This window comes from Osmia bicornis, chromosome 15, assembly GCF_907164935.1.
Source record: "Osmia bicornis bicornis chromosome 15, iOsmBic2.1, whole genome shotgun sequence".
In the NCBI taxonomy this organism is placed as follows: domain Eukaryota; kingdom Metazoa; phylum Arthropoda; class Insecta; order Hymenoptera; family Megachilidae; genus Osmia; species Osmia bicornis.
Window position 1 is genome coordinate 3,484,206 of NC_060230.1, and position 24,507 is coordinate 3,508,712.

At 40.1% G+C, this 24,507-nt stretch overlaps 1 protein-coding gene across 1 annotated transcript in view; it reads right to left on the reverse strand.

The window, feature by feature from the left end:
- Positions 1-20,993, reverse strand: part of LOC114882815 (follistatin-A) — a 37,222-nt gene extending 16,229 nt beyond the window's left edge. The window contains exons 1-4 of the mRNA XM_029199875.2: positions 18,189-20,993; positions 2,606-2,794; positions 2,237-2,455; positions 1,585-1,821 (exon numbers count right to left, since the gene is read on the reverse strand). Of these exons, the coding sequence (XP_029055708.2) occupies positions 1,585-1,821; positions 2,237-2,455; positions 2,606-2,794; positions 18,189-18,420 (877 nt within the window). The 5' untranslated portion in view covers positions 18,421-20,993. The remainder of the gene's footprint in view (positions 1-1,584; positions 1,822-2,236; positions 2,456-2,605; positions 2,795-18,188) is intronic.
- Between the last annotated feature and the right edge of the window lie 3,514 nt (positions 20,994-24,507).

Genomic DNA, 24,507 nt, shown 5'->3' on the forward strand with positions numbered 1-24,507 from the left:
TTCTTAAACTTGCAGAACCGTGGACGAAACCACTTATCACTATAGAAAACAAACCAAACAAAAATTACAACTTTGTTGTAATAAAATGCTAGAAATTCGTAGTATTTGGTATAAGCATCGTTGCCTATCGCAGTGAAAACGAACGCATTTAGTCAGACTTGCTGGAACAGCAATTATGACGTATGCAATGTGATTGCGTTATTAATTTATCTTCCAATTGTTGATAGTTTTGCGAATAAATCTGCTAATTCGTTTGGAATAACCAAGCAGGTAGTCTGATGTCTAAGTGAAACTTTCTCCTGATCAATAAAAGAGACAAAGCATGGGCGCTGAATAAATAACAGAAAGTCAGTTTCTGTGGAAAAGTGAGGTCGAAAGGCTATTTCACCACGTACCGTAGGATTTTATTATTCCTTGCCAACTCTTGTTTGGACATAACTTCTCTCGGTGACTTTATGGCACCTGTCAGAAGAATTCGGCACCATGCAAACCAGACAACAATAAGGTACATTCCGATGCAAAGCAGCAGCAGTCTGGCTACTCGGCTGCTCGCCAATGAACTGAACTCTCCCTCTCCCTTCTTTTTCCTCTTCCTTTTTTTTTCCATCGACCACGTCCTTCACCCTTACCTGCTCCTTTCTTTTTCCACGAGCACTCTCTCGTGCTTCCTTTTTCTTTTCTGAATGAACAATAAAAGATACGCATCCGCGTCTGTTTCCAGTTCGAACACTGGTTTTGACATTTGCTTGATACTTTTGCTCAAATTATATGTTGGCTAGTAAGCACATACATATATATATATTTACTGAATTTTAAGTTTTTAATTTTTAAAATTAAGAAGATAAATGCTGTATGAACGTAGTAGTCCAGTTTCTATTTTCTAATGGGATATTTCTTAGTTTCCAATTGCAGCAGGCCTTACAAAAGGCACCCTATGCTGAACTCCCATTTTCCTGCGCTTAATCGCTCTTTCACGTGAGAAGCAACAGGTAGTACCTTCGAAAGAAAGCACAAAACACATGCGATGCTTCTCATACAGGAATCCAACCTCAGGTCACTAAACGAGTGCCAGCACGAGCGGCTTATATAAAAAAGAAAATTTCAAACTCGGTCATAATTTCTAAAAGAAGCTTTAAACTACATAATTCTATATCAATTGAACTACGACACAGTAGCCATCATAAATGAAATTGATTTAAAAATCTATGTTCCATCGATAAATGGTTTCATCTACCCCATATCGTACTCCGAAACACCCGAAGAAAGGGTATTCACCCTATCCTCGATAGATTAACGATTTGATCGAAGGTAAAGGTACGGTTGCGCACCGCTGCGTCAAGAAACCGAGTAAAAAACCTTTGTCACGGGGAGAAGGCGAAAGAGAGGGCAAAGAGAAGGCTAAGAAAAGGCAAACAGAGGCTAGAGAGAAGGGTTCGGAAAGCAGGGGCGAAGGAAGGGAAACAACGGACAACGAAGTCGAAGGGCTGCGAGCGAGCGAGAAGAAGTATCTTTCTTGTCATGGCAAAGATAAAGAGAAGTAAGTGTATTAAAAAAAGAAAAATAATAAAAAACTTAAAGACTCACGTTTGCAGTGGCCCTTATAGGCGACGGGAATGGCGCGACCTGCGCGGCAGGCGGCGAGTCGCAGGTGGCAGGCACTCTTGTAGGTGTTTCCGTCGGCCCCGCAAACGGGGCGTGCGACGGCTCGTTGTTGCGGGGGCGGCTGAGGGCACCTGCGGGCGCACCTCACGCAGTGCGGGCTCAGGTTCTGGTCTAACACGCAGCTCCGACCTTGGCCGCAACGTACCCGTACGCACGAACCTGCTCGACACTTTACACGTTATTACGCACAGTCGTAAACCGCCCCTGTGATAGACGCCTTGATGATTACCCCTCCCCTAACTCCCTTTCATTTTCTATTACCAATCAAAACAAAAAGATTAAATATAACAGACTACTAAGATGAGTGAAAAATTACAATAATAATGATTCGAGTTTATGATATTTTAATCTTTGCAATTAAACGCCCCTGAAGGTTTAATCACAAATCCATAAAAAAAGTAATCAATGCTTTTTCTATAATAGAATTTACAATCGCTTATAATAAAACTCGAAAAAGAGAAAAATATAAATTTCTTGATTTCAATTTGAAATCAATAATGCAGCGGCTCTATCAGCGGCGATTTAATTGCAATGCGTTCGTGATAATGATTCCATCTCATTCATACATACTCACTTTGGCAGTGGCCGTTATAGGCAACCGCTAGCTCGTGGCTTCCCTTCTTGCAAGCTCGTTTCTTCAGTCTGCACAGATTTTTATAACTCTTCCCGTCCGTCCCGCAGACCGGACCTCCACCTCTTGGCGCTTTACACTCGGGGCTGCAAACACACCTTGGTCTACCTTTACGCACCACGCACTTCTTTCCCTCTTCGCACCTTACTTCCTTGCAGCTTTCTATCGAAACAGATCATTTAAATTCATTTAGATGGATCAATATTCCTCGTATTTGTTATCATTAACCCTTGCGTAGACAACAGATTTCTATGTTTCCTTTAAAATTCTCTATGTAGCAAACTGAAAATTTGGATCATTATGTTCATTTACCTCTGCAAGGACGACACTGTACTCCTCCTCCGAGGACTCGCCAAAAAAAGAGACTTCCACTGTCGAGGTCTTCCTCGGAATACGCGGTTGCTGCTTCGGCGTTGGACGCACAGCAATGTTCTTTCGTCACACCTTGAGATAGGAGCTCCTTACAGCGACCGTTGCTGATAGAAGACCAACAAATACCACCTGCAACATATCATCGGCGAAGTTAATAACAAATAATACCTTAAATTATCTTTAATTATCATTCAAGTGATTCAAGGATCAGAGTTTCTTAGAAAGTACTTTTTTACTACTCATTTTCACTGTAATCAATATTAATTATTTTCATTGCACGACGAATAAAACAAGGATAACGAACTGAGAAACGAACAATTGCATAATGCAAAAATCACCGTAAGGTATTCCTTCTGTAAATACTTAAACTGCCAGAGAAGAATCCTAAACGCGATGTAAAGTTTAAAACAACCATTATTCAATGGAGTCTTGAAATTCCAGGCAGCTTAGAACGAAGCCCAGGGATTTATTCGTTTTTCATAGTGCACCTAATCACAGCCCATAACTATGCTTCGTGTGCCGCGTACAAAACGAAGACAGTCCCTCTTGTATTAGTATTCGAGGTACGCCGTGTTAATGAGACGTGTTGCGAGGAAAAATTCTTCTAAGGACTTTTAATTGACACCGTGTACGGTAGAAACGTGGATAAAAAAAACAGGGAAAAAAAAGAATAAAGTAGAACAAGGACCTCCGTGAAATCGACAGACATTCGTTAGCGAGCTAGTGACAGGCGCGTTATAAAATTGCGAAAAAAATGTTGTTCGCGATAAAATAACACGCGTTCGTCGGTGTTTCAGGTGACAGGACATGATTGATTCCTGGCTGCATTGAGAAAGGTGAGGGGTTGGGTTTTCTGGGTCGCTTAAGAGAAAAAAAGTTTACGATGCAATTTAGATCGATAAGGTATGATAGCGAAAATGAAAATATAATTTTTCTCTTGGAAACGTGTGTGTAAATAGACTCGATCGTCCGAGTATCAAAGGAGTAGGAAACGAATAAAAGAAAAATTCTAAAGATAAAATGAATATTAATGGGGGAAAAATACATTTGAATATCGTATATAGTTGTCGGATAAGTGATGTCCTAAGGAACGGAAAAGTAAAGTACCTTCGTGCAGTACGAGTTCATAAAGGAAACGTCCCGCGTGAACTTCGTATGTAAGTACTTTAGCTTGTATGATCAGCACACACGGTCCTCGTCCAATTCCTGGCTACAAGTTAGGAATAGTCGACATTGTTTGCCGAACTCTCCATCGACTAGGGTAAAATTCCTCGAAGACGACGAGTTACTGGCTATGCTAACGTCCCCGTCACAATGAGCCTCGCAACCAACGTACTAATTACTTCCACTTTCGATTGTGTGTATTTAAATAGCACGAGCATGCCTGGCATATTAACTGCACTTGGATCTCGCTATGATCCTTTATTTTTTAAATTAATCGATACGTACAAAGAAAGCTAGCGATTTTTAATTAAATTTAAGAATGTTAAAATAAATGATCAAAATTGAATAACGAAATTTTAAGTTTGGAAATTAATTAATTCCTTAATAATTAAAACTTTAATATGCCCACGAATGATCCTCTTACAGTAGTCAACGCGTTAAATATCGTCGAAATATTTGGTCAGCTCTTCTTGTGAGCAGCGTTGATCGACTTCAGTGCAGCTCGGCTGGACAGCATGATCATTTAGCACGTGTCAGACACTTCGTCCTTCGTGGCGAACGAGCGTAAAGGACGTTGCTCGTCTGGCGAACAGGGACAACTCGAGCCACAGAATCAATTCCCGTCTGCCGATCGAGACTCCCGTTAACTCGCGACTAGGATGCATCACCAAACTTGTGCACGCGACCTCGAACCTTTGGCGCCTCGGAAACGCGGGAATCTTCGAAAGGAGGTTCTCCATTTACCACCAGCGCGGTTCAACGTCCGCCTTTCTTTATGGAATCGATGGACGATCGTTTCAATAATTACTTTGCATTAATTTTCGTTTCTAATTGGTTTCCTTGTAGTGTAGAAATAAATTATAAAAATTAAAAAAGTGTAGTTATGTATGCATTGCAATAAATAATTATTAAGACATTGATAATCATCCGAATTTTTTTAATAGAAACTTACATGAGTTAAATTTATAGAATTCCAAGTAATTAATGTTTAAGTTAATTGGAATTGAAGGAATGTTATCTGCTCTATAGGAAATATATTTGCGTGTTGAAGGGAACACTGCTATAGAAGTGATTCGATACTAAATTTACTGTCGAACGACTTTCGCTTATATTTTTTTACCGCACCGAGCGAAATTCGAGATTCTCGAGTCTTAAAGCACGCATCGGAGTTAAATTACAATGTTTAATTGTATGAAACTACCGAGTGTATTGAATTCTGTCCACTCTCTTTCTCTTTTCTCTTATATGGTTTGAACTTGCCTTTGAATTGAAACCTTTCCTCTCAAAAATTCAATAGAGAAAAATCAATGTTCACCGATTTCTTCTGTGATTTTATTCTTTATGACATGGAAGTGAAACGAATTTGATAATTTTATGGCAAAATTTAAAAAGAGAAAGCAACTCTTTTAGAGTAAAAAATTTAATCAGAAACATTTGTATATTCAAGGATTGAGTAATTTAAGATTAAAGGAAGAGTGGAGAGAAGATTCTCAGAAGAAGAGGTCAACCCTCGTTTGGAACTTGCCTTTGCCACTGACCTCCCTTAACGTCGTGCTAAATACCTTTCACTCGCACGAAAACGCCTATTTTTATTTCAGTTAAAGAACGATCCACATGCCTTTGCTCCACTCACCCCAGATCTAGCGCTCTTCGATTTCTATTCCGATTTCAAATAAAAAATTTCATCGCTGAGAATCGATCGTACCGGGTCCTATCTATTATTTTCGATTATAATAACGGTAACGATAAATTCAATAATTAGTCTTTGTGACTTTTAAAAAATAAATCTTCAATTAAAAGAAAAAGGAAAGGCACGCCTAACAAGTGTAAAAATTCGTGAATGAAATTTTAGTGTCGGTTATCATGTTTTGTTCTACTGATAGAGACATTATTTTTTTTTTCTTTTAAGTATAATACTCTCGTAACGTACAAAAAGTGTAGTGATCGCGTTTGCGGTGACCACAAATCGATGCTGTTTTACGATATCACACTATACTATTTTTCGCGACAGAAATTATTAGCGGCGATTGTGGTTCTTGTTGCGTGCAGAATCTTATCGTTCGTGTATATCTATATAACTTACGTAATAATCGATACGATCGTAACCACACAAACCATATATTTCTGATCTATCGACTACTGTGCCATGTGAAAGATTTTAATGCGGGAACGTCGAGGGGTATCTGATATCTTCGACTTTGTGAACTAACTCTGTTCAATGCAAATTGAAAACTTGAATTAGCCGTTCAATTTACATATTAAGCATTTAGTCGAATGAAATATGGGTACTTTGTTATATTCTACAGTACCTAAAAATAGACAATTTTAGATTTTGTGTTTAAATCTAAAGTGACTCTACATGTTCCAAATTTATTTAATTAGAGATGATAGTGTATGATAGTGTCGTATATTCTATACGTAACGATGTTGACCCTGTGGAAAGCTGTTCTTAGAATCTGTTTGAAGCTTACGTAGATCCTGCGGTCTTCAATAACCGCGAATATTAATCAAATAGAAAGATGAATGGAATCTTTCCATGTTGAGTATCAAGGACGGTTGCTTTTATTTACTATTATATTTTTGTTACTATTATCTATGAGGCAATTCTTTCTGTAATTATTTTGGCGCACCAAAGTATCATAACTAATAAGTATAAAACCATCAACATTCCATTCTACTATTTTCTCTTCCCATTTTGGACATATGATAATTGATCGTCAAGCGGGTACAGATTAAACAACTCTGTTCGTGCTAGTTTATCGAATTTCCTGGTCACAATTGATTGCGGTATTTTCTCAGCAATAAGATTTCCAAGAAATTGAATTAACCCATCGTCACAACGTTCCCGCTTGAAATGTTTCGCTATTCGTGTCGCGTTTCTGGCATCACAGAAAGCAAGCGTGCAATTTGAAAGAGGCCTAACAGAAGCCCGTTTCCCAGAATAGAGTTTATTTCGCGCGACCCGTTTCTGTGCCGGACGAAACTGCCCCGTGCGCGTACGGCCATTATAATTAGACGTCACGGATCACGATGGCGATGGCGATGGCGATGGCGATGGCGATGGCGGAACCGCGGACTCGGCTTGTTACACAGAGCGAAAAGGAAAGTCTGGCGAACACGGAGCATTAATTCTCGGCCGCGCGGCGTGTCTAGACCGCGACTCAGCCACCGTTTGGCCCAGTTACGCCCTTCTTCCTCTCTCTTTCTCTCTTTCTCTTTCTCTACCTCTATCCCCCGTAATACACTCTCTGCTTTCCCCACTTCCCTTCGGACAGCCGCTCATTCGCCCCTCTCGCAGTTCTCACAGAACCACCAACAGAGTACTGTAACGCTGTCTCACATTCGGGCAAATCGCGTCAATTCTTCGACATTCTTCAATTTTAAAGAATCAAAACTCTGAAAATTAGGCATTAGAAGAGCTTAGATCTCGGCGATAAAAAATTCGAAATTGAAAGATTAGAATATAGGGCTTGGAGCTTGAACCTAACTCGATTAGGAATTCGAAACATAGATCTTGGGGCTCAGAGCTTGGTAATTAAAATTTTAAGGAAATCATCCCACTGTGAGTCATAGCTAAAATTTGTTATTTACAAGCTTGGCCCAGATGAACGAAACTTTGAGCCAAGTCTTCATTCGCTCTCGAATCCTTCCGCTTTTCTCCGCTTACGTCATTCATCCCCCTCTATCGCCCCTTGGAGTATATTTTTCGCGAGTGTGGGTACAATGGCGCAGGTGAATTTGCATCACCTTTTGCGAACGCCTTTGTTTTCGCTTAATGGAGAACCACCTTTGACGAGAACCGGGAAAAAGTTGCTTATGAATTGTTAGAAACTTTTTGGGACAGCTCCGAGCTTTCGAAGACGTCTGACTGGGTCACTTTAAAAAGTTTAAATTATTAGGATGTTAGGTTCTTATTCTTTTTTTTATTCAGCTTTGAATTTCATATGATTCATATAACACGAATTTATTCTTCAATTTAATTATTTTACGTATTTCAAGTATTTTACTATTCGAATCCCACTTAGGATTTGCCTTGATCTTGACTCTGATATTTAACATTTGTTAGGTATTAGGCAACTGATCCATCCTCAGAAAAGTGATTTCCACAAAGGCTTGTAACGATTTAGGATGGGCATATTGCCAATACTAGAATATACGGATTCGTGGATTTAGTTAGGTTGATGTACACTTGGCAACTATTTGATTTAGAGAAATTTGATGTCTAAACATTAGCAAACAGTTCTTACTGATCGAAAATAATAAATCAGTTAAAGGGTTAAAATATTTGTCAGGGTTGTGCAGTTCATTATCACGAATCCTATTGGTATTTATCACGACGCGAAACGGTGGCTTTAATTCGCTTAAAGTGGATAGTGTTGAGCAGACGCGACTATCTTGAATAGTTGCAGAAAAACGGACTTTAGAATTAAAAATGGTATTGCAATAAATTTATCAGTGCAAATTGAAAAATTTGTGAAATTCATTAAAATAAGATCTACATTACTGATTAAATTTGACTTTTGTAAGTCAGTAACGTTATTAACAATAAAACAGAATGCTAAATTTAAATAATAAAATACAAGGAAGTATCGTTTGCTCTTGAGCAGAAACGTTCTTCAACATCTGGTAATCGTTTCTCGTTTCACGAAAGCAGGAAGACGATTTCAGTAAAGTGGAGGATTCGGTCGGTTGAGCAGCGAGCTTGTCAGACAGCTTTATCGTAAACAAGAGAATAATGCAATCGAGTTGAAAAATCGTGGAAGACTTATGGGTCTAGACTCAATGTTCCAGGCTCTAGCCTCAAGCCACGTTCGCATGCAAGATACAAGCTGCCGATTAAACTTCTTATCCGTTCTCTGTGTAAACTTCGCTATGCCAGCTTTTGCGGATGTGCCATCATCTCCATACATCACAAACGAGGAAATTTCTAATTAAAATCTGTTGATGTTTCAGATTTCCATCATTTTAAATATTACCCAATAATATTTAATATTAATAACGTAATATTATTTTAACATGACTGTAATATTTCTAATAAAATTACAGCATATGTGTAAAAAAGCTTGTCTTTCTTTTTTCCAAAAATTAGAAGAGAAGTGTTCCAAATTTTTGAAAAGCAGTGTACAATGAAAAATTCAACGAAAACGTGAAACTTTCCACGGTCTGCGAACTCTGACTTTTTCCAATTTGCAATTTTTTTACGATGGTCGTTCATGCCTGTGCACTTCGCCAAACATACAGGAACCGTGTGTCTCATTGTTCTGTCGACATGTTCACACGTTTACCTCTTCCCATTGTGCGAGATAACACCGGAAGACCGGTATCTCGGTTCCGATCGTGTACCGATCATTATGCATTTCAGGAAACGGCTTTCCTAAATGCACGGAACAGTGGTATATAAGGTGTCCCGTTTGTTTGTCGAGTTATGCCATTATATAAAACAAAAGGTTTGTACAGATATTTAGATAGCATTGGAACGTGCTCTATAAAGAAAGATTGATTGAAAGCGTAGCTTTCTATTCGCTCGTGAACCTTATCGTTATTGAATGCATCGAATGGTGTTTTGCATGGGACAAGAGCAAAAATTCAACATTTTATTTCCTATGAATTCGGTTACAATGTCTGCAGATTCTGGAATTTATTATAGCTTAGAGCTAGAAAGTCTGTGATACTTTGAAGGGCTAATCTAATCTTCCTAATTAAACAAAAATTATTTGGAAGGTTCAATTGCGATTTTGTACTGCTTCTTCAATAATAAATAAAAATAAAAATAAAAATGTTGAATGAATAGTTTCGCTAATGTTTTATAGTAATTCATTGTAATTTACCAAAAAAATAATTTCCAGTGTAATTAATATGTAAATGATGATAGAACACTAATCAGTATGTCGTTTGTATTCATTTACATTTGTTTCATATTCTCCTGTAATCTGTAAGTTACTTATGGTAACACAAATGAAGAATTAGTTGTAGATAGTCGTTAAAGATATGTATCTTTCTTTTTTCATGTTTCATATTAACGTTAATTAAGCTTTAATTACGGCCACTAAGTTGTTTACAGCAAAAACGACTTGTGCTCTTGATTGCATTTTATGTTCGCGCTGATTAAAACTGATTACAATCTATAAATTACTTGTAACAGTTCATTTAACATCTTTTTCTGTACCCATCGTATCATCGTTAGAATCATTTCTACGGAGTATTTCAGAAAAAACCCCTATATATCTATTCAATAAAATAAGAAAAAAATTTTTGCCAAAATCTCTCAATATTTATTCAAGTATAAAGAAAAAATATTTTTTCTTAGGTTTTTATTAAACACAGTGGCATCATCTAAATTTCCTCAGTCATTCAACATAATAAACGTTTAATAATAATTCTTCCTATATACTTCATTTCCTTCGACTATCATAATATCATAATTAAAGTTCATTAAAAGATTTACAATCTCAAACAACAAACTTCTATACAATTACAAGTGAATTATAGCAATCTAATGAGGCAATATCGTTGAATGGGAACCTACATTCTTGGTTGCCGAGGAAATCATTTAAAAATAATTTACAATCGTTCCACGTCTTTTTATCAGGTATAATAACGCATTAACGTTTCTAATAACATTGCACGAAGATAGATCTTCGAGTCTGACACCGATTAACGGTAAAACCCGTTGGTTAATTTCAAATGAGCTTCGATCTAATCTGCAACTACTTTAGCCGAAGGAATCGCATCTTCTTCAAGATTGCATCACGTATCTTGCCACCAATCAGCAAGCCATTTTACCCTGTTAATTAACCGTCACGATTCTATCCTGTCCATTACGATATTACAATCTCGTGTAGTATTTTCGGTGGCTCGATTTCTTTCGTTCGATTGTGGATCCAAAGGCAAAAAGCAAGTCGATTAGTCGACTCTAAACGATATCCTAATGGACACTGATCCAGTCACTTAAACCCAGTTTATTTCCTGCGCTCGATTAAGCACAGCTTTATATTAATTCTATTCGATATAATCTAATCACAGGCTTGCTATCGATGCAACCTTCTTATACACCGCATGAATTCAGTCACGAATTTTTTTTTTATTAAAAAAATTCGAGAAATATAAGCGATAATGTACCAATCGGGTTAGTTTTCAAGTAGAAGATAGGTAAAGAAGGGTTAAATTACCTTGTTTACGATGTTTATGTAAATTCAATCTGCTTCCTTTCAATTAGAAACGCATTATCGATTGCAAACGGAAAAGATCATTTGATATTTGGTAAGAAATTAAATTTCGATCATCAACCGGAGTGCTCGATGGTAGCTCCCATCGAAAACTTCCCTCGATCTCAGTCTATGGAAGCTAGACGTATCCCGGGGATCCTTTTTCCGGGGGTAGCGATCTCGTTGGATGAAATAAGCGAAGAGAAAGGAGTATCGCGGGATCAGGGGACAGCAGGTGGTAAAAAGATCGGTACTCGGCGGAGCAAACGGTGTGCAGGCATTCGCGACGTGCCGCAGGGAGGCGAGTTCTTGCCTCGGCAAGACGGCCACGCGGTTAGTCATCAAGGCCTGGAGATTGTTCCCGCGAACGGCGACCCGACCGGTTGACCAAAACCACAAGCTTCTCCATCTCCCTCTACCAGTACCTCTTCGTTGTATGCTCGTCCAGCTCTCTTTCTTCCCCCTTTTTCCAAGCTGTTTTGCCCAACACCGTCGTTCTGTCTCCCTTTTACCAACCACCTTCGTCCTTCTTCGCATCATTGTACCCAGCGTATTTCCCTCCGCGTGTCGTGGCCGCGGTTACCTGCGTCTCGAGTCCCCCTGCCCGGTGCGTGCGGTCTCGAGTAATCTTAGAAAGTCAACTGGGTATCGGATATTGATGGAACATTGTTGAAGCGGCTCGAGCAGACCCCGTTCCCAACCCCTTCCATCCTACCGCGAAAACAGGCTTCCCGCGATTCGACCCACTGTCTTTTTGCCCCTCTTGCGATTTATTATCATTTTACGGGGGGGGACCCGCGACGACCGGTCCTTCGTGTTAATCGTGTTGAAGTATCGGGTTAGCGCGTCAACTGCGAGCGCGTGTCCCGTCGCGACACGCGTGATTTTTCACCTGTATCGCAGACTATGGCACCTTCAGGGCCCTTTAATTTTATATCATTTAGTAACTTTTTCGTTAATATCAGTGTATTTTGGTTAAATTTCCTGTCTAACTATTTTCAAACAATTTCAATCATTCATATTTGATCCTCGATCTAAGGATCCTCCGTTTATCAAGGTAGCAGCAATTTCTCCGACTGGCTACGATAACGTCGCTGGTATTATCGTACAGGTTTTCGAGTAATCACTCTCGTTGTTGGAATTTGAAACTAACCGCACGCGCGCGCATAACTCGAGTGTTTTATCGCAACCTCATCATCACCGCAGACTGCGCCTTCGGCCATGCATGTCGGTCTGTTTTTGCTAGGCTACTCATATTAAAAGCCTCCGAGCCAAAGTGCTAATCCGATACGTCTGTACACGAGACGTTGCATAGAGCCAGTGTTCGTTATTGAAATATACCGATATTATTCGATCCTGTTCTCATTATTTTTTTTTTTCCGTAGACGCTCTTGTTGCCTGCACGATTAAGTAGTATCGGTACTTTTGCTGTCGGACACGTGTCATCGTTTTTCGACTCTTCGTAAAGAGGATCCAGAATACTTATTTTTGAATACTTAAATTAATAAACAATTTTACAAGGAATATAAGTTCCATATAATCACCACTTCCCTATGCCATCAAACTAATTCTAAATAAGATTCACGATTAAGATTCCCATTAACAAGCCAATAAGTACATGCCTCGATTACGAATGATACTCGCACGATGGACATGAAAAATTCATCGGCTATCGTATCTTCGATTACACGTCCGCGTCACATTCAATATTCCACGTCAAACATTCGATAATGTTCTTGTACCAGGACAAACAGGCACGATATTATTCACCAAATTCGTATAAGAAAAAAAAAAATGTACATTATTCACGAAAAGTATGCTTCTCCTCGTGATAACTGTACAAACACCATGACACCCACTGGTTTGTTCGAAGTGCAGGCAAAAGAGCTCGTCGACCTCGTCCTGACATAATGTTATGTAACTCTTTTTCAACGCACAATAATTGTCTATAATTTTCCACAATTGGACGATCTCAATAATTTCATTAAGGACATAAGAATAGAGTGATCCTAATTCAACGAGCATGGTTTATAATTGTTCAATTTGTTTGAAATTATTCAGGCAGAAGGTATGAAATCTGGTCTCTTATATTGCAGTTAATTTAGCGAAATCGTTGATTATATCAGAGTGTGGAACGTCAAGACCATCTCCACCTGATCCTCATCCTGCTGGCGGAGTGTAGAGGAGGCCTGGCGTCGCGCTACAAGGGCGGAAAGCCTCCCCTTTTTCGAAAGCCAGTTTCTTTGGTCGCCAAGGAAAATGGCGCCAGAGTGTGGACCTCTGGCTGGTGTAGTTCACGCTGGTCAGTCTGGCCCTACACTCACGGTCGAGCGAGCGGCTTCGCGACTTGCCAGGCCCTTCTGGCCCCTCTCTATCTCTTCCTCCCTGGCCCTTCCTTCCTCCCTCGCCTCTCTGTCGAGGACCTAACAGAGGGTCCCTCTGCCCCGTCACCGTCCTTCTTTCGCCGGTGGCATCGTCCTCCCGTCTACAGGATGAAGCTCCACTCTCTGATGCGGAGCACTGACCCGCAAACTGGTTCCTCCATTACACCAGGCTTTCTCCCCCTTTTCTCTCCCTTCCCAGCTTCCCCTCGCGGCTTCTTTCTCCCTCTTTTCGTCCCTCTCGTGTCACGGATCACTTCGATTTCCCTCTCCTTCTCCCACTTACACCCCATCCGCCGGGTCCACCAGTCTCTTTTACTTACAATTAGCCTTCCTACGTCCGTGTCAGCTTCTGCAACCCCCTGCGGAACGATCGGTCTCGTCAAGACGCCGAAGAGATTCGGCAAGACTGCTCGAGCAGACCTGCTCACGACAACGATACCCTACAACCTTTTTGTCTCTTTCTTTCCTCGCCTTTTTTTTCTCTGTCTGGCAAGGTTGCTCCTTTACGGCCAAGACCGTCCGTTCTTTTTCTTCACTTTTTTTTTGTTTCTTTTTTTTTTACCTCTCTTTCCTTTTCGACGGTTCCTTCTTTTCGGACGCTTTTCTTCTGCTTCCTCTAAATGCTCTGTCCCCCCCTCGCTATAAACGCCACTGCGACACGCTGTTTATGGTTTAAGTTTCATTGATTTCCGTACGTTTACTGGCGGATGAAAGCAGCAACTCGAGGGATTTAAAGATGTAACTATTTCGTGTTTTTGTTTTATGGCTGAAGCGGAGCGTTTTTCTTATTGCACGAATAAATACGCATAATTAAACGATCGGTTAATAACCGTAATGAGATTGCGAATAGAAGGGTTGACACATCAATTGCCGCAGTAGAAATAAGCATATATGGGACGACATGCGATAACGTAGATCGTTAACTAGACTACTGCAGTGAAAATTCGCATATATGGTCAGACAAATTATGGTACACGTTATTAAAGATAACCCTTGGTATTAACTCTTATTCGGACGCAATATATGGGTATTAATATCCCAGTATGGTGAGGGGTGAGTGTACTCGAATAAGGCTTAACCCGGTTCGTTTAAATTTTCAATTTGCTATAATAAATTATATTAGCATAATAGCGTTTCTTTCTCCTTTCTCTTTTTAATTACTCGATTACATTAAATTTATGATGCTGGTCACCGGCGACTCTCACAAGTTGTCAACGCGTTAACGGTTCGTAGAAGAATGACGAGCGGACGAAAAGCGCACTCGAATATCTCTCGAACACGCTAATGAAGTTTTAGAGTGCTGCCTCGCACGTTTCTCGCAGTTTTCCCCGCGGCACTCGTCACTCGGCAGACGTGGAATTAACGCTGAATTAATTCGCACTTTATCGCCTGTCCGAAGGCGAGCGACGATCGCTCGATGCATTTCCACGCCTGCTCCACCGTGTCAGCGAGTATTATGGGATAGTAAAGGCTTGACACACTCTTCGGGCATGTCTCTATGTCGTTTTTTCGACGGGAGAAGTTGGTGGACAATTACTAGCAGGTAATTTATTCGCGAAACCTTCAACCATTTAGTATGGAGTACTTTCCTGATGAACATGGCCCACAATCAAAAGCATAAACCCTTTCGTTATAATTATTTCTGCTGAAGAACGCATATTTCATGGGACTAATTGTTTATATAATTTTACATTTCTTGTTATATAAAAAGAAAAATTACTAATTTTCAATTTGGAATTAGCACTAATTTAATATTTAAATTAAGGCCTCTTTCATTGTAAATATTTTTGTTTCATTTTTAATCTGATATATCCGTCAGAATCTCTTAAAGATGAACTTTAGAAATTGAGTTCACTCGAACATGATTGTTTGCAGACTTTCTCGAGAGTGTCACAATTTTTATGCCACGATGATAAAAATCGTGCAAGAAGATGTCTCTTTCAATTATGACAATTCATAGACCGTTTATCTGCGTGGTTACAAGGTATTGACAATTTCTGTCTCTTCATTGAAATATAATATTTCTATTCCATGTTACGTATTACGAAAAATCAATATGTATTTTAAGAGATATTTTAAATTTAAATTTAAAAGTGACACGTTTTATGCAAAAAACTGAAAAATCTCTAATTGTACTCATTGTATTCTGAGCCTTAAAAATACAAATATATGGAATTAGAAAATGATAGTCTTTGAAGAAAATTATTAATTTAAAATATCGTGCCAATAATTCTATTTACTTGAACAATTTTTTGTATTTATATTTATTTCTAGCAAAAGAAAAGCTTAATCAGAGGAAGATAAAAATTTATCGAACAAACCCTACTTTACACCCTCTTGCATTTATATTTATTTCTAGTAAGAAATTACGTATAGGAAGAGAAAAATTGATTAAACGATATTTGTAATGAGTTCACGATTTCTTTAGTACCTTAAGCTGAGATCTCAAAATGTACGACAGTTGGACGATTAGCAGCCGCTTTAAATTACGTGCAAAGTAGACAATAATAGAACGAGAACACTAGCTACGTGGCTTGCTGCGAGGTAAAAACATTTAACGCTTTTGCAATCGTAACTTCGTCTAGGCTCGACGGCAATGTAGTTTTGTCTCGTTTCAGCAAGAACCACATTGTTAACCTTTTGCGGTTCATTTATCCTACACTTTATAATTCAATTTGTCAATCGATGCAATTTATTTCGAACTGGTTTAATGGCAAAAGTAATGTCAATTTGGAGACGAAAAATTTATCTATATTTCAAAATAAATCGCGTTCAACTGGCGCCGCGACGGTGATTTACTGGGCAATTTCGTAATATGAAATTCAAGTTTTATTTGATATCACAATAAAAGTAATTAATGGAGGAAATAAATATAACTATTTATAACACTGTTCTAAATAATCATAGATATTTTAACCCTTCCCATTCAAATGGCGCCACTACGAAATCGGTATCAAAAAACGAAACTATTCAGAGAATCGATATTTCGTAACGAAATTATGGAACTTCGAAGAACCAATAATTGTATTTATTGAAATTATTAAATAACAGATATCCCCGCTTCTTTTCATTTTATAACGCTTCACGTTCGTGTAAATATTCAACGGAGCTCCTCCACGAACTTCTTTGTAACTGGACAGCTTGCAGTTGCTAAAATAAACGATGCGAACAAAAATAAGTATTCCGTTCTATCCGTTACGGTTTCAAACGGAAACTCGTAAACGAGAGGAGCGAGAGATCGAATCGAATTGCTCGATTCGATTAACGAGTTTCAATGCTTGCAATCGCAATCGTTACGCATTTGCGATACATTGAAAAGGTGACACACTTTACGCTAAACGCGATAAATAAACAATTCAATTGATCGATTGTTCTCGTTGTTTACGTAACGAGAATCGCAGCACCGTAACAATCGAACACACACCTTGCCTCCGATTACGTCAACGTTTATTGTCATTTAAACTTCAATTATAGTATATTGTTGTTTTTGCATTGCTATTGATTATCCATTGATTTGAATCCTTCATTTTTATAGCGCACAATTTCTTTCAGTTATGTAAGATTTATTATTTCTAATCTTGTTCTAATGAATTGTTATACAGTTTTGAAATCATTTGTTATTCTAATAAATATTAATAATGGTAAGCTAGTTTGTATCTTGTCTAAAGTTACACGGAAATTAATTTTACGAATATAATTAAGTATTTCATAGATATGCAGATTAGTTTAATGAATCAATGAATAGATAGGTAGAAATATTATACGAAATTAGTTCAACATTTCCGATCATTTGTTACTAACGAAATACTAATGATGGGAAGTTGTTACGTGTCTCGTCTAAAATTACTTGGTAGAAATTATTTCTACGGTAGGTGGAAAGTAATTAAGTGTCTCGTAAGTAAATAACGTACGTGAATTAATTTCACGATCGAGTGAACATAAGAACAAGATTATGAAATTATTCTACATAAAGAAGAAATTACTTGTTGCTATGATACGTATTCAAGATAGAAGGTAATTTTGTATCTTGTCTGAAATTACTCCCGTAACATGTATCATGATAGCAAACGGTGTAAAATAGCAAAATATCCGCTTTCCAGCAATTATAAAAGCGTTGATTAATATTTCTGATATATATTCTTGTACATACGTACAATATAAATTTGTAGAAGATAACAGCCAGTAGAGTTATGTGGCGCAAAGTGCTCCAAAGCGCATCAGTAAATGTACTGGACTGTTACAAGACATTTATTAAAGATATCGATATTCCTGTGTGATTAATCGCAACATTAAGGAACGTCGGATCGAGCACAGGTTCTCAATTAAAACGATAACAAATGGCCTTTGTGCAAACCGACGCGACGACTACTATTAACCCTTTCACGACGAATATTTAATTGCCCTCTGACAATTATACTTAAGAATTGAAATATTACTACAATGAAATTTTATTAAAATGTATGAATTATTTGAAAATTGATATATCTTTCAATAAAATTAGTTATGAAAATAAAATTAAAAGCTTCAATTTTCATTTATATCGTTGCAGAAAGTAGTGATAGTCAATGAAGGAGACATCAGACCGAATATAATTTTCATTAATAACATTCGTTCACTTGAAAATTGATCCACTTAGAATGACTATTATGTTATCTGTCCGATAATGGAATCATTTATCTTTCATATTTGACATATTCTGTTTGCCTACTTTTACGGAAATCATTTACAGTGTAACGGTAATAAAAAGGAGAAAAAGAATAGCAAACTCACCAGTGGCTGACTGTGTTTGTAACAATAGTCCGATGAGGGAAACGAGGACGTAGGTGTTGTACCGGGGTGCCACGATACCCCGTCGAAGGGTCGTCATCTCAGGCGTCCCCCGCCAGGTGCCCCCTCGACCTGCCGCCGTCCCTGCGACCGCCTTCGGCACCTTTGGCTTCTCAACTTCCGCCTTCGCTCCAGCTAGCTCCACGCCGCTTAGTCCTCGTGCTTCACATCTCATCTGCCACGCTGCTGTCTACTCTGGCTCGAAAACCGACCGTTCTCTGTATCTCTGAATGTTTCTGTCCAAAAAATCACCACTTCCTCTCAACGCTTTTTCCTCGTCGTCGTCGTGGTCGTGGTCGTGGTCGTGGTCGTCGCGGTCCTCGTCATTTAACGCACCGTTCGCTGAAAACGTCCGTTTCGATCGTTTACGCGCGCGATCCAGCTGCTGGTGGCGGCTCCGTTCGAGTCGACCTGATTCGTAACAATGACACGCGATCGAGCGACGACCGAGCGGATCCGTTTCTCCGTTTGTTTTTACCCTCCCTCCCGTCCCATCTGCCTATGCGTGCCACGCGAACCTTCTTCTACGACCCACCTTCCGAATATAAACAACCGTGTCGGTGTCAACTTTGTACGAGACACAGGAAAAAATCGACTTATCTTCCTCCGTTGCTTCCGTCAATTCGAATCTAATAAGAATGTCACCATGGAAATCGCGCGCGAAATGGGTAATATTTGCTCACCAAATATTCTGTCACAATTTCAGAGAATAAAAGATCGATCGATCGTGCACGGATACGTGAAACGTTTGTTGTTCGCGAAGGATACACCAGAAGTGGAGGCGATGGAAATTTTATCCGTCCGGTGCACGCGGCTCTCCGGAGAGAAACTGCGACGCCGAAGGAAGCACGCGACGAGAGACAGGGCCCGTGCAGAGCAGCGAGCGGCTCACGTGTTCGGCGAAGGAAACTCACTGAACATCTCACACCATCCACGAGAGGAGCACCGGGCACGGTAGAATGGAAGGGAACTGGCGTGGAAGCGGAACGATCGATTCGAAACACCTGTAGAAGAGCGACGTGTCCTGGTCACGGTTGCACCACGAGAGATCAACGTAAGTTTCCTGGGAGGACTCTGTCCAGTCACGCGTGTCCCGAGCTGTACGATCGACTCACGATCGAACATCAGCACAAGGCACATAGGCGCACCACCCGCGTACCATCATCGTCCGCAGCTGTTCGATAACCGACACGTGGAAACGCGTACGATGGAAACGTATCGTAGTAAGGAAGTGGCGGTCGTCGGCTGATGTGTCTGATCGCGTCGGCGAACGAGCCGGCTTCCTCGACCTGCCTCACTCACGGATCCTCGTCGATCGTCCGACGAGGAGTGACGAGCGCCGCTCGATTTCCGAGCCGATGCAACCACGGCTTGGCTCGTTCGCCTCGGCTAACCTCTTGGTTAGTAGTTTGCAATCGTTTCCTAAGCTCGTTCGAATTGTTCCGCCTCGGGAACGAGCGCGCGGATTCGTTGGATGGAAACCAAGCGCGCACGAGGCCGCCCGGCAGACTGAGAGTAGCAGTCGACAGTCGGCAGGCAGCAGCGGCAGCAGCAGCAGCAGCCAGCTAGCAGCAGCAGCAGCAGCAGCTAGCAGCAGCGGTACAAGGCGGAACGTTTGCCCGTGTGCCGAGCGAAGCTCTGCAAAAGCGGTCTGCACACGCGGCCGCGCTGCGTTATGCTGTCCCCACTTCCCTTGTTGAAGCGCGCGATCGCGGCTGCGGCTGCGGCAGCGGCTCGCTCGCCTATCTGCCCGTATGCCTCTATGCCTTCTGCCTGCCTCTATGTCTGCCTGTTTGTCCGCCTGCCTGTCTCATGCATGCATGCATGCATGTTTCGTCTCCTCCTTCAACAGCTTCTCCTACTCCTTCTACTCTGTACTTCTTGGGTTCTTCTGCCCTTCACCAGCCCTCAAGCCACCTTCCTTCCTTCCTTCTCCTGCTTCGCGCCTTCTTTTGACTCTCTGCGACCTCCTCCTACGCCTTTCCCTCTTCTTCTTCTTCTTAGCTACCTTGATATCCTCTGTCCCTATCTTCCTTACGGTACTTTATTGCTTTCGTCCTTCTGTTTCTTTGCCAACCCCCTTTGTCGGGCCACAGGCTATCAGGCTTCGTCGGGCTGCGATACCCTTTCGTTTACTTCCGGTATTTCGTTCCTCGAGGAAAGCGTGCAGGACGCGCGAGATTCGATTCTCTGCGCCCATGCTCCTGCTGAAACGGAGCTACGGTCCAGATATTTTTTGCCTCTTCCACGATATTTATAGCGTAGCCACGTTACTGTTTGTTTCGGATGCATAAATTGTGTAAGGTTTCGGCTGGAGTAGGAAAAAAGGAAGACGAGGAAAAAGGCAAACCGTTTCTTTGTTCACCACTCGATGGTCGTTCACTCTCAATTGCCGGATTTTAGGAATTCCTTAGCCCGCTGCATTGGCCGATTATCGAAATCTTTTTCATTCTTTTGGATGTATCGAATGGGACCATTCTGGGTTCTTGCTTCCTCGTGTAACGGTGCGATGACGACTTAGATTTAAATTTAGCGTATCTTTTAAGAAATATTTAAAGCATTGGTTGAATTTTTGTAGTCAACTAATAAGTGGTGAAAAGAAGAATTTTACGATAAGATTTATCACCTTCGTATTATTTACCGTTTTACTGTATCTATTGTATTATACTAAATGTAAATGTTAAATGTACACAACTTACGAAATACAGTTAATTATTCACAGATATTCAATGGTATTAGATTTTTAAAAATCATAGATACCTTAAATAAAAAAGTTCAATAATTATATCTTTAATAAACGATACAATAACGTGCCGTACTAGGTACGTCCATTTTCACTGCGGCAGTTAGTACGTTACCCCTCAGAAGGCGAATGCATTAAGTATACTTTCACGAGAAAATACAGCACAGTTATAGTATGATTGTTATGGGTTAAATTGACACCGTACCGTATCAGCCACAGAGCATTCGTCTTCGAGGGTTAATCAACAGAAAAAAAAAAGAACAAAATATCCTAAAATGAAACGGACAAGAATGCAAGGTATAGCAAAAGCAAGATACAAAAAAAGGAAATCAAGTTACAATAGAGGGACCATACCCCTCGGTGTCTCGCCCTTTCAGAAGGGTTAACGCTTACCGAGCACCCTTAAACAGCAAGCAGACTACGCGAGCTTTACGAGGCAGACAGGACGCGAATTTCCTTTACGGGATCGGGTTCTTTCTTTCGCTCGATCGCGAATATGTACATACATCACGTGATCCTTTAACAGTTGATTTGTTTTTTTTTCTTTTTCGTTTTTTTTAAGAAAAGCAATCGTCACACGCGCGTCAAAATATGGTTGCCCCTTCGACGAAGGGGGTAAGATCACGCCGTTTTATGGACCGATCAAACAGCGAACACAACGAGGAGGACGTTTTGCGTGTAAACGGACAACGTGACACGCACCACGCCTGAAGAGGGTGCAACACCGTTTCTCGCCTCCGTCCCGGTGGCAAAGTGTAATAGTAATTGGTGGATGCACCGGTGCTACGTCTCTCTTTTATACCCACGAGAAAACGGTACCGCCCCCTTGGCCACGTGACGATACCTTTCCAGCTGGACCTACCACGCGCTTCTTGCAGCGCATCCCCTTCAAACCGGTGCAACTACACCACCCCCACTACGATTTCTACACCCTTCCTTCCTTCCTTCCTTCCTTCCTTCCTTCCTTCCTTTCTCCGTTTCCTACTTCCGTTTCTGCTTGCAACCCCGCGATGCACTTCGTTGACAACGTTTAGTAAATGAGAACTGGAAGAGGGGGTGAGAGAGGGTGAGATAGAGTTAAGGTATGTTTGATGAGGAGGTCTTTCTTTTTTTCGAGGGAGAGATAAAATTTTGATAGGGTTGAGAAGTTTAAGTGAGAAATTGAGGGTTGAATGTTGTAGGATTTGTTGGTATAAGAAGGGGTGTTCTTTTTTCACTGATGATATTAATTAGAAATTAATAAGTGAAAAGTGGTAGATTTTACGGTCATGATAAGTAACTGTAAAATTTTCAGCTTCGGTTTTTGGTTTCTTTGTAAAGTTTCCTGCGATAATAGGTGAGATAATAAATTAATTAAGTTTGTAGAAAAACGAAGAAAAGGAAGGAGCACTATTAACACTTAATCACTTATCCTGCAAATTTATCAATTTTTTAATTTTTAATAACATTTAATAAGCGGAAACTAATTATTTTATAATCACATTCTTGCACGAAGGTGAAGATAAATTTCATAGGTTCTTATCGGATCATTTATAAATAATTTAGTGCTTTAATTATTTGCAAAATACAAAGAATGTCGGATGATTATCTACCAAGTTATTGCAGGAAGTGCTTTCTTGGCAAGAAATTGAATCTGCAAGTAAATTGGTTTCTTTTCAACTGAAAAGCATCTGACGGGAGGGGTATAAATAAAAGTAAGATAAAACGTAGACGATGTCACAAAGTTGCGATAGAAGGTAAACACAGTTGAACGAACCCATCATTTTAATGCAGCATACAATGAAATTCTCGCAACTCGAACTGAACTTCCGCACAGGACTATCTGTCTTTTATAGCGGAACTCAAGAAATCTCAATACGACTCTGTCCCTCCGCTTCTTTCTCTTCCCTGTTCCTGCATTCTTCAGAAAGAATGCGCCACTCGAAAGGAAAATAAACTCTTCTTTCGAATTTCATCGTCTAGACGTATTCTTTTGCTTAATTCATGATAGATTCCTCGACTACATTTTTGCAATATTTAATATGAATCAGTAGATAATAGAAAAACTTGTGTTCTAATCCGGTATTTGAACTATTACAAAGCTCGATTATAAACATAAATTTACTATAAATTCTCTCCAAAATATACAACTTTATACTCTAAAAATTCCTGAATCATCCATTCGAAAGTAGAAAATCACCTAAAAGATCGTCAAGTAGATCGAGCAATTGATAGAAGACAAAAGCGTTCCAATAAAATCGTACGAAATCTAACCGTGAAATTGTAAAAACGGAGCCGCAACAAATCTGTCGAGGATCCCGTAATTTACGGTAGCCGAGTTCTAACGTCGGGCAAACAGGATATAAGTTCATTACATCGACGTTGCATCCGGCGACCTCGGTATCGATAGTTTCGTTCGAAGGAGGAACAGAAACAGCCTGGATTTCCCTTCTGTTCGACAGAGTAGACCTGTTAACCGGCTTCTTTGAAGCGTATCAGAATCGCGCAGCGTAAAAGCGAGGATGCACAAAGGAAAACAAAAAATAAATAAAAAAAAAAAAAAAATTGTCAGAACGAGGCTAGGCCGCTGCATCCGGTCGCACAGCTGACCTTCACTTGGCTCGTTCTATTCTTCAACGATCGACGGTGACCACCGAACTATCTAGATGTTCACCACCTGTCGTGATTCTATCCTACCCCAGAATCAACCACAACCGTACACGATTTGTTTGCTCTTCAACATCCTCCTCTTTCAACCCATTCCTTATCCTTCGAAGAGAAAAAATCGATGATTAGTAAGAAATATTAATTTCTCTTTTCTTCGATGAACCAGAAAAATAAATATTAATTTTTTCGGGGATACCGATTGATTATGGATAAAATAATTATCATTTCAAATGGAAAATAGTCGTGTCGAAAGGGTTGAAAGGAGATCGTTGGTTTGATTTCTATGGCTTGTTTCCGATCGGCCCACAATTTTCGCTGCACCCTGTATATCGTGGTGCATCGATCAGTGCCACGAGCATCTCGAAGAACCTAAGGTTCGAATTACAGGAACGATCGTATCCTCCGCAACATTGCATCTTCCCTGGCAGCTTGATTCTCCAATTATTCCTGCCCTGAGCGCAATTCGTGCGGTGCCACTCTTCTTTTATCGTCTGTTTCTTAGAAACCGGAGAAAGTGTTACGCGTTCCAGACGCGTTTATCTTTCGTACATTTTCATGAACTTTGTAGATTTTCGGTATCTTCTCGCATCTTTTACTTCGTAACAAGGAAATATTAAATTTTTAAATGAAAATTATTTTATAAAATATTCCCAAAGATTCAGAACAGATTTATCTTCCTATTAGCTCGAATGGTCGTGTTACCTTGTGAGATTATTATAGAGCGATCTTCGGATAGTCGTAGATCTCTTTCAGCAATAAAGTCATCTGGATGCACGATCCTTTAATTACCTGAGGCTCTGTATCATTAGGTTGGCGGTTAGTAGCGTTAGCTGTTATTAAGGCGAGGCCAGAATGGAATTCGCGCACCGGTTC